The sequence below is a fragment of the Chaetura pelagica genome, unplaced genomic scaffold (assembly GCF_000747805.2).
Source record: "Chaetura pelagica isolate M959 unplaced genomic scaffold, ChaPel_1.0 scaffold254, whole genome shotgun sequence".
NCBI lineage: Eukaryota > Metazoa > Chordata > Aves > Apodiformes > Apodidae > Chaetura > Chaetura pelagica.
Genome location: NW_009952963.1, coordinates 1365458 through 1375570, shown reverse-complemented (window position 1 = coordinate 1375570; position 10113 = coordinate 1365458). Strand labels below are relative to the sequence as shown.

At 42.1% G+C, this 10113-nt stretch overlaps 1 protein-coding gene across 1 annotated transcript in view; it reads right to left on the bottom strand.

The window, feature by feature from the left end:
• FBXW8 (F-box and WD repeat domain containing 8) overlaps nucleotides 1-10019 on the bottom strand; it is a 52927-nt gene extending 42908 nt beyond the window's left edge. Inside the window, exons 1-4 of the mRNA XM_009995683.1 lie at nucleotides 9999-10019; nucleotides 9810-9914; nucleotides 2506-2670; nucleotides 1493-1581 (exon numbers count right to left, since the gene is read on the bottom strand). Coding sequence (XP_009993985.1) covers nucleotides 1493-1581; nucleotides 2506-2670; nucleotides 9810-9914; nucleotides 9999-10019 — 380 coding nt within the window. The remainder of the gene's footprint in view (nucleotides 1-1492; nucleotides 1582-2505; nucleotides 2671-9809; nucleotides 9915-9998) is intronic.
• Nucleotides 10020-10113: the final 94 nt, after the last annotated feature.

The following is a 10113-nucleotide window of genomic DNA, read 5'->3' as shown; positions in this document are numbered from 1 at the left end:
GAAAGAGAGGCAACAGTCAATGCACAGGACGTCCAGGATGATTGTCCAGAGAAGGGCCACAGAGATGCCCTGCTGGAGCAGCTCTGCTCTGGAGACAGGCTGAGAGAGTTGGGGTGTTCAGCCTGGAGAGGAGAAGGCTCCACAGAGACCTTAGAGCAGCTTCCAGTGCCTGAAGAGGCTCCAAGAAAGCTGGGGACGGACTTGGGACAAGGGCAAGTAGTGAGAAGACAAGTGGAAATGGCTTTCAACTAGAGCAGGGTAGGTTTAGATTGGGTATCAGGAAGTTCTCTACAATGAGGGTGGTGAAGCACTGGAACAAGTTGCCCAAAGGGGTGGTGGAGGCCCCATCCCTTTAAACATTCAAGGTCAGACTCAACAAGGCTCTGAGCAACCTGATCTAGTCAAAAACGTCCCTGCTTACTGCAGGAGTGGCTGCACTAGATGACCTTTAAAAGGTCCCTTCCAACCCCACACATTCTATGATTCCATGATGGCAGAGAAAACAGAAAGCAAGAGAAACTCCAAAGGCAGAAGTACAACAAGTGGTAAGACTATCTAGTAAAAAACACAAAACCCAACCAAAACCAAGCAAAGAAACCCCTTAGAAACTAAAATTCCCCTTTCACTCCTGCCATCCACTGGTTCATATTTCTGCTCTCTATTATCCAAGAGCATTCAGAAGCACTTCAATAAACAGGAGTTACCTACACCAAATGTATTTCAAGGCACCTTTCTTAGAACCAGTAAGTGAATCTTGTAGTATTTTTTATGAATAGTTTTCTCTAATCCCCCAAATCATTAGCATATTGTTGACATGAAGTGCTATCATAAAATATTAAACCCATTTCTAAACCTGTAGAATTCAAGCAGAAGATAGTAAAGCCTGAGACAGTAACTTCTTCCAAGAGTTTGGGATGGACTCAGAATTGTATTGAAGAATGTAAACTCAATGAACAACTAACATTAAATGAAGGTCCCAACAAAGTTTTATATTAGGAAAAGAGAAGTTTGAGTTTCTCTGGTTTGGGGTAGATTTTTTTTCCAATTACAATGGGTAAAAGTAACAGTCCTTCTGAGGCTACCTTGCTGCAGTAGATAAAGATATCCTTGTGATTAAAAGATTTTGATGGAAATAATAACAAGAGCACTTTTCATGCAACTTGTACAATATTTAAGACATTCTGGGTGCTTCCACAGCACAACAGATACAGTCAATCAAGAAAGTACTGTTGTCTTTAGAGGAAATATATGCAAGTGTGATAGCTTTTTGATGAATACAATAAAAACTTGCACTGGTGAAGTGACTCTTGGTAACCACCATGACCAGTCACTTGAAGGACATTCTACCTCACCCACAAAGGAACTGCAGTCAGAACAAAAACTACTCATTCTGGCTGCCTCAAACAGATGCTTCTTTTGAGTTTGTTAAAAAGCAGCACGAGAGATCTGAAGCACTGAAGGTGAAGTGAGCATCACCCCAGCTCATACTCACCCAGCAATAACAACTCCATCACAGGAATGCACATCGGAGAGGACTTTGCCCAGCTCATACCGCAGCTGGCTCACGGCACCCACGCGGTTCTGCACAGAAAGACAAGATCTGGTGTTGGGACTGGGGCATGTTCATCAAGCAAGTTAATTTGGTGCTTTTTGGGAAACTCTGAGCTTTGTTATTGCTACTGAAAAATGGCCACAGAGATGATCTGAGGGCTGGAGCAGCTCTGCTCTGGAGCTAGGCTGGGAGAGTTGGGGTGTTGAGCCTGGAGAAGAGAAGGCTCCAGGGAGACCTTAGAGCACCTTCCAGTGCCTGAAGGGGCTCCAGGAAAGCTGGGGAGGGACTTGGGACAAGGGCAGAGAGGGAGAGGACAAGGGGGAATGGTTTTAAACTGGAAGAGGGGAGATTTAGGTTAGACATGAGGAGGAAATTCTTTGCTGTGAAGGTGGTGAGAGCCTGGCTCAGGTTGCCCAGAGAAGCTGTGGCTGCCCCATCCCTGGCAGTGTTGAAGGGCAGGTTGGATGGGGCTTGGAGCAACCTGGGCTGGTGGGAGGTGTACCTGCCCATGCAGGGGACCTTTAAGGTCCCTTCCAATCCAAACCACTGTATGATTCTGTGAGAGAGATGACCCACCTATTTTCTGCTTGCCTCCTGGAATTACTACAGACAGAAACGAAGGAGAACAAGCAATCACTCTTAGCCATCACTCATAATCTTTAGGAAGAAACAACTATCACAACATTCTCATCCTCAAAGGAAGGCTGCATGGACATCTCTCTCACCAGTGGAGTAACACAGCAAACAGAAAGACTCACACCCAAAAGTAAACAGTCATTGGGGAAAAGAAGTGACTATGGCTAAGGCTCAAAAATCCTTCAGCAGCTTTCCCCTTGTAACTGGCAAAAAGAAGCTGCAACACAAAAACCCCCCAACTTTTCACTCCCTCTGACTTGAAGCAGGTTCCTATTTTTCTCCACCACCTGGATCCCATTAAAGAAATTCCCTTTTACCTTCCAGTTGGTTTTCAAAGTGTGCTCCCTGGCACGGCAGTCCTTGAGGGCCAGCTTCCAGCAGGAGTGACCCGAGATGCTGGTATCCAGTAGGTATCCTTCCCGTTGGCACAGCCGGTACCACAGCACCTCATCTTCTGCAAGCACCTTCCATGTCCTGCTGACCTAGAAATCAAATTTATATACATACATATATATATATATAATCAAGTTAGAACTAAAAATTAAATTTCATAGAAAAGTCTTTAAGTAACACCTAGGATATACAGATACAGAGAGACAGAGAGCAGCCTTCCAATATCTCAAGGAGGCCTACAAGAAAGATGGGGAGAAACGTCACCAGAGAAGTGTAGTGGCAGGACAACGGGTAATGGTTTTAAACTAAAAGATTTACATTAGATATTAGGAAGAAATTCTTCACCATGAGGTTAAGAAGGCACTGGAATAGGTTGCCCAGAGAAGCTATGGCTGCCCCAGCCCTGGCAGTGTTGAAGGGCAGGTTGGATGGGGTGCTTGGAGCAACCTGGGCTGGTGGGAAGTGTCCCTGCCTATGCAGGGGGGGCTAGATCTAGATGATCTTTAAGGTCCCTTCCAACCTGAACCACTCTGTGGTTCTATAATATAAAACAACATAGGCCTGCAGTGAGATTAAGTTCTTACTTAAACAAGTACACTATGGACAGCATGGGAAAAAAAATCTTTAACAAGATACTTGTTTTCTCTGAATTCTTCTGCAAATAAATGAGTTTCTTCTCCATTAAAACTCCAGGACACTTGGATCCTGCTGTTTAGAGGCCACATGACCTGCCTGAGATATCAGTGTTTCAGAGAAGTTTGAAGTAAAAAGAAGAAAACTAAGACAGCATTGTAAGTTTAGAGCAAAAATATTAATTTATTCTCATATTTGTAGCAAGGCAAACAAGCCAAGAAAAGCTCTCAGATCACACCACCATCTCTCTAAGGGCTGACAATGCCTGATTAGGTGTATGACATCAGTGATTCATAACCTATTGTATTACACTATGTGTAAATAGGAATGAATTATTTTTTCAAGTAGCCTTAAGTTGCTGTCCATTTCAGAGAGAACAGCTTCATCATCATCAATTGTGGGCTTAGAATTAAAGATTCAAGAGCTAAGAGCCAACTTAAGTAGCATTTGTTCTCTGTAATTCGTAATTTAAAAAAAAACAACCAGATGTAACCAATGAAAACTGCTACCACTGAAAGCAGCAATCAATTGTGTGCCATTTCCAAAAAAATAAAAAAAACCTTCTTAGACTGACATCATTATCAGCAACTTACAATTAAGCATCTAAAGTCTGTCTCAGTCCAAAGATGACACCAAGAATCTTGGTCTCCCATTGATTCAAACTCTTACAGGACCATCTGAGGGGAGATTCAGGAAAGAAATTCTTTGTTGTGAGGGTGGTGAGACACTGGCCCAGGTTGCCCAGAGAAGCTGTGGCTGCCCCATCCCTGGCAGTGTTGAAGGGCAGCTTGGATGGGGCTTGGAGCAACCTGGGCTGGTGGGAGGTGTCCCTGCCCATGCAGGGGGTTGGATCTAGATGACCTTTAAAGGTCCCTTCCAACCCAAACCATTCCATGACTCTATGATCTCTTCATGTTTATTGCTGTTGATTCCATGTTCATCATGGCACAGTGAAAGATGAACTATTTACTTGTTCTCTATTTTATAAGATTCATCTCCTTTGTATTTTATCATTATCACGTACACCTTGCTTCAGATTTTTTAAAACTACACCTTTCAAATACAAAGCAGAGATTCCCAAAATTACATGTCATAAGGAATACCAAAAGTATGAGATCCTTTGGGCTAGTAAAGATTTGCAAGAAGCCCATGCAGAACACAAGCCAGTGGAGCAACCAAGTGTGCAGGGAGGCTCACAGAGAGGTTAGAAAAACATCCCTTAAATACATCAAGCGATTTCAGAATCTGTAACATAATCTATAAAACTTCAGCCCAACCAAAACACCCACAACCTTGCACAGAGGCAGCAGCTAAGGTCCACAAAGCCCCCATCAACACTGCCCAGCGTCTTACAGGTCTCCTTGGGTCACAGCAGGTGCAAAAACATTTTACACACATGGCTCCAAACCTCCTGGCACACTATAGAGTCCCCAAGCAGTGGAACAGGATGCCCAGGTCTCCCCATGAAGACTTTATGAGGCTTCAAACCATTTTCTCTATGTTGTGCTGCCTGTTGGTTTTGCTCTAAGGACATTCATGTCTCATCCCTGCTCTCAAAACCCAACATCCCATTAGGAATCAAGAACAGCATCCTAAGGCATCTCTTATGACCTGGTTCTAACAGGGAAAAGGAAATTAAAAATGTTTAATATGAAAAAAGGTGGGTGGACTAGGGAATCTGTGTGATACCTACACACAAGAGCAGCTCTCAAACAGGAATACTCCAGTCCAGCAGATCTAATATTTCAGTTAGCCACCAACAGACCTCAGTTCAAACTAGCAGACAAAGAAAACAACCTGGACAGGGCAATCATAATGCCTCACAAATGACAGAAACAGCACCGAGTCTTCCTAGCATTATAACTCAGCTTGTAATTTTAAAAAAAAAAAAAAAAAGAAAAGAAAAAAGCAGGGTCCCTACAGGGCCACACTCAGGAGGTTCAAAAGAATAAAAAAAGAAAGGGAATCCAAATTTCAAGTCATCACAGTTTAGTGGGGAATTTGCTCTCAATTTGCTTCTAAAGTGCTATAAATCCACATATTATTAGTCAAAAAAGAAAAAACCACCCAGCTTTTTGCTGAGACACACAAAAAAAGCAGCTGTTGTGCAGGAGCTGAGCAACCCAGCCAAGCCTGGTCCACAGTCACAGCACCTCTGCCCTCCCCTCATTCCCCCCCCTCCCAGAACAGCAGCATGTTCTGCTGACACTGAGGGGACAGGCCAAAGCACAAGCAGAAGTAAACAAAGCCAAACTAGGCCAACTTTTGCTTTGCTTTAAAACAGAACAAAAAAGAAAACACACACACCTTTGGAGTTTGCCAAAATAGACAATATTGTACAGACTTTTCTAGTTTCAAGCTCTTAAAAGCATTTTATAAAGACAGCAAAAAGAAAAAATAAAGGGGAGGAGACTACATAAAATGTAGACTGGCTTTTCAACTCTCAGGAACAAACATTCAAGGGGAACAAAGATTCTATCCTATTATGATTTTTTTAAATCAAATTACATTGAATCCTGCTGCTTTACAAGCATGGATTTCCAAAGGGTCCCTAATGCAGCCTTTCCTTAATGCACCAAAACTGGCATCACAACCCCTTGTAAAAGCCCCACTGAGCGAGGCTCAGCTGCAAGAAAGCTCTAATAAAAGTGTCTCAAGCATTTCACTTTACAGCACCACTGTGAGCTGCTGCATTAAAACCAGCCATTGGCTTCAAGTCAGCATTATTAGGTCTGTTTGCCTTCAGAGTTTCAGGTGAGGCCCCAAAAGGCAGAGCCTCACTGCTTCACTGCTTTGCCCCCACACACTGCCTGTTGGGGTGTAGCTGAGCCCTGCAAGACTCTTCTTCAACCACAGACATAATTATTTCCAAAGCTTCACTGCGTGAAAACTCCAACAATGATCAATGGTAACAACTTACAGGGTTGTTTACAGATTTAGACTCCCCAATTTAATTTGGTCTTCAGTGCTCCTGTTATCTTTTTACTGTCGTTCTCAACTGCTCTCAGCAAAGAAACTTTGGTTTCGCCTGAGCTCCACACAGGAACAGTTTTATATCTTAGAGTTCAGCAAGCAATTGTGTTCTGAAGGACTTCAAAGGCTTTCACTGACACAGGTTTTACTATTTGGTTTTGCCTTTAGGGGATTATTTTCCAGGAAAAAAAAAAACAAACCAACCACCTCTTCCATTAAATCCTAAATTTCTTCTAATCCTGTCTAAACCAACTGGCTCAAATCCTAATGAAGGTTTATTCATCCCTCTCCATCTGATAACTGTCTTTGTTTCATTAGGTTTATTTTCTTCCCTAGTCACACAAAGACAAATTCAAGGTTCATTTGCTGAAGCCAGGGGCCTCAATTAGAAATATCTGGACTTTCAAGTCAGCACAACTGGTAGTGCCAAAGAGTCTTCAGTCCAAAGCCATTCAGATGCACATTTACCAGGTGGAAGCTGCTCATCCTTTCAATTCACAGCCATAATGTTATTTTAAGTCTCATCCTGAGCCCAGGAGATCCTTATCCCTCTGTTTCTCTGCTCTCCCCCTAAACTATGAGGAGGATGGATCTTTTCTTTTACCCATATACAACCTTGACACAAAAGTATTCTTCAAAACAATACATTGTTTTCTTCTTTTCAATGTCCAAACACTAAAAGCCCAACAGTTTGACAATTCCAGAAGCTCCAGAGACAAGCATCTGAAATTCTTGATTCATGCAAGACAATTCAATCTTAAATTCCTGGGAACAGTCTCCCTTGTCCTAGATACATACACAATCATTGTGTTTGTAAACATTTCTAAACCATCTCTCAGATGAAAACTGTAACAGTGCAAGGCAATTTCCCACTGATCTGTTCAGAAATAAAACTGCCTTAGCATTGCCAAAACCCAATAAATAAGGCTGAGAAGAATTTCACACCACAAAATGCAATTTATTTGGTCTCTAGTGCTTACTAGAAAGCAACAGCACAACTGTAAGTGTTCAGAGAAGTTCCCAGATTAGAAACATCACCCACCACAACAAGGAGAAGGCCAGGTTCTCAGGACATGAACCAACTTAATTGTAGATGTTTTCAGTATCAGCCCCAAACAACACTAGAGCTGATGTGTTTCAATTTGTCAGACTTGTGGCATCCCAAGGGATTGTTTTTCTTCTCCCTCTACATCACAACCAGCAGGAGTGACTGTTCTCAAACCTGCTCACCACAGAAGTCACAAGAGAAACACTCAGTGCACAGAAATTACTTCCAGTGGTCAGAACAGAATCAAAAGCTGCTCACAGGGCTGACATAAAGCAGAGGGGAAAAAATTGCCATTAGTTTGGACTCTTTTGAAGTCCTGGATGCCTTTCTCCTAGAATTATAATTAGGATATACATGGGATATCAACAGGGACTGGTCTGCTGGATGCTACTGAATATTGCACAACTATGGGGAAGCCACCAGAGCTCAGGAACTGATGATACCAATAATGTACATCCTGCACATAGCTTTTGTATCTCAAGTGCCATATGGGTAGTTGGTGTTTTACAGTACTAATTCCAAAGAAGAAAAAAAAAAAAAAAAATCAAAAAAAAGCTGCAGGGAAGATGGGGAGGGGGGGGAATATCAGGGTGAAATTAAAGTTCTCCAGAGCAGTCTGTGGTGTGATTAAATCTCAAAGAGGCTCCACAGTCAGGCTACTTCACTGTTAGTCCGTTACCAATTTGGCATCAAGAACTAAGCAAACAGGTTTGCTCCAAAGGCAGTCATATAGTTCATGATGCCAATTCCACTAACTGGCCTGATTTCACTAAAATCCCAAGGCTCCTTAATAAAAAAAAAACCTTTCTAGAGTAACACTGTAAAGCAGCAGGGCTTTATATTTAACAGAAGAGGGCTTTCCTCCCTCTTAAAAGGGAAAAAAAAAAAAACCCACCAGAAGAAAAATGAAAAGGTTTTTGTTTTTATTGCTTTGCTTTTTATTTGAACACTTAAAAAGAAGCCAGCTCTGTACTAGAAGCATTGGATATTCCTCTCATTCAGAGAGCCTCATAAAACCATGGGCATTTGCTGAGCTACCTGTCAGCTGCCACATAGGATCAACTGACTCAGTCTGAGAAGGAAAATGAGAAATGTGGAAAATTCTCTCAGTGTTCAAACACATCATATGAGAACAGGTTCAAGTTAAAAACCAAAGTGAGCGAGAGAGAAACCAAGTGCAGAGAAAAGGAGCAGCCCAATCAGGCAATCTTTTTACTGTGCCATGAGGTAAACTGATCATGCCTAAGGGAAAGGAAGACAAAGAAAGAATCAGATTTAAAGTAATCCACTTCAAAAATGCCAGCCTGCTCCCACTCATGGGATACTGCCTTTACTGGCTGCATTTCCCTCCATCAAACCACAGAAACTTGAGCATCTCTGAAAGCACCAAACCAATAATCCTAGACTTTTTTTCTCCTCTGCAACAGAAGCCCAGGAAGAGGAGTTATTTTCTTCTAACAGCCCTTATTCCTAAAAGGCTTTAGCAAGTCAAAGCTTTACCCAATAACCACATGTAGCTAGGACTTGCTCACACTGAGTATTAGAAGCCCCATTTCATTTCCACGCAGGTGCCCTTTGGCTAAGACCTGTGTCTAGTTGACCACACACAACAAGGCTACACCCTTTCTGCCACTTCCCAGTTCTTACATGTTAACATTCCTCTCTCATGAACAGTCCAGGCTGTGGCTCAAGTGCAACACAGAGAATGGTTCAGGTTGGAATTTTGTGAAGTTGCAAGTGCTTTGTACATAAAGAGTTCAACCAACACCACCCTGAAACACCAAACTGTAGCCACAGGAGAAGCTGGCAATGAATCTCCACAACATCCTACTCATTTCCTTGTTTCACAGGGTAATCAGCACTTGCCAACTAAGTTTTCTTTGAAGACTCATTCAGAGAGGAGGTTCATCATTCAGTGTGTGAAGAGAAGGGATAAAGAGGCTCAATAGTGTGGGCTGAACAGCCCTAAGCACAGTCAGGTGGATGAGTGTTTAAGTTAGGAAAGCCACATGATGCTCCAATGATGGAGCATGTCTGGTGAAAGCCTGGTAATAAAGCATCACTAAAGAACAAAAGAAACCCCTTGTTGGTTTATTCTGCAATGGAGGGGGGGTGGAAATCAGTGTCATTTAAGAATTTAGCTTCACATTAAATTATTACAGACAAATTCTATGGTTCAAGTCACACACTGAAAAGAGAGGGAGAGCTCCCTTAGCCCTGCAGAGTGCTGAGCTCTAAATATTGCAGCAAGATGCTCACTTGTTTCTAAAAACACCCACTTCAATCAAAAGATCCTTGCAAGCATTTATTTTAAATCTGAAGGCTTCATTTTTGTCCAAGCCACAAATATTTTATTCAGCTCTACTCAACTGCAAGCTATAAATCCAGCTCATTTACTACCTTTTTTTTTTTTCAATATTCAGCTTGGAAAGTATTTCCAATAAGTAAAAGCACAACCAGATGAGCTACTAGGGCTACCAGACATCTTCTTGGCATCAAGGTGCCCAACTGTTTCTGGAATTTCTCTGCCAATTTTACATGGTATGAGAGAAGCAAACTGTGAGAAGCACCTACTTGAGCACACCTTCCCAATTCAGTCTTGCTCAGGTACTGAAATATCTTCAGTGCCAGTTCATAAGGCAGCTGGATATCAAAGAAAGGAACTTCATTTATTTCATTCTGAAAAGAAAAAAAAACACAAAACAAAACATATAAATACTTGGTTAGGCTTCTTTAATGCACAGCTAGATAGTAGCTAGTTACCATAGTAGTAAGAAAAGACATTGTACCCTCAGTGCCATCAGTTTCATTAAAAAGGCAGCACTAATTGTGATTCTCCATCCCATTATAGCACAACCTGAGACAGATCTTGGGGCAT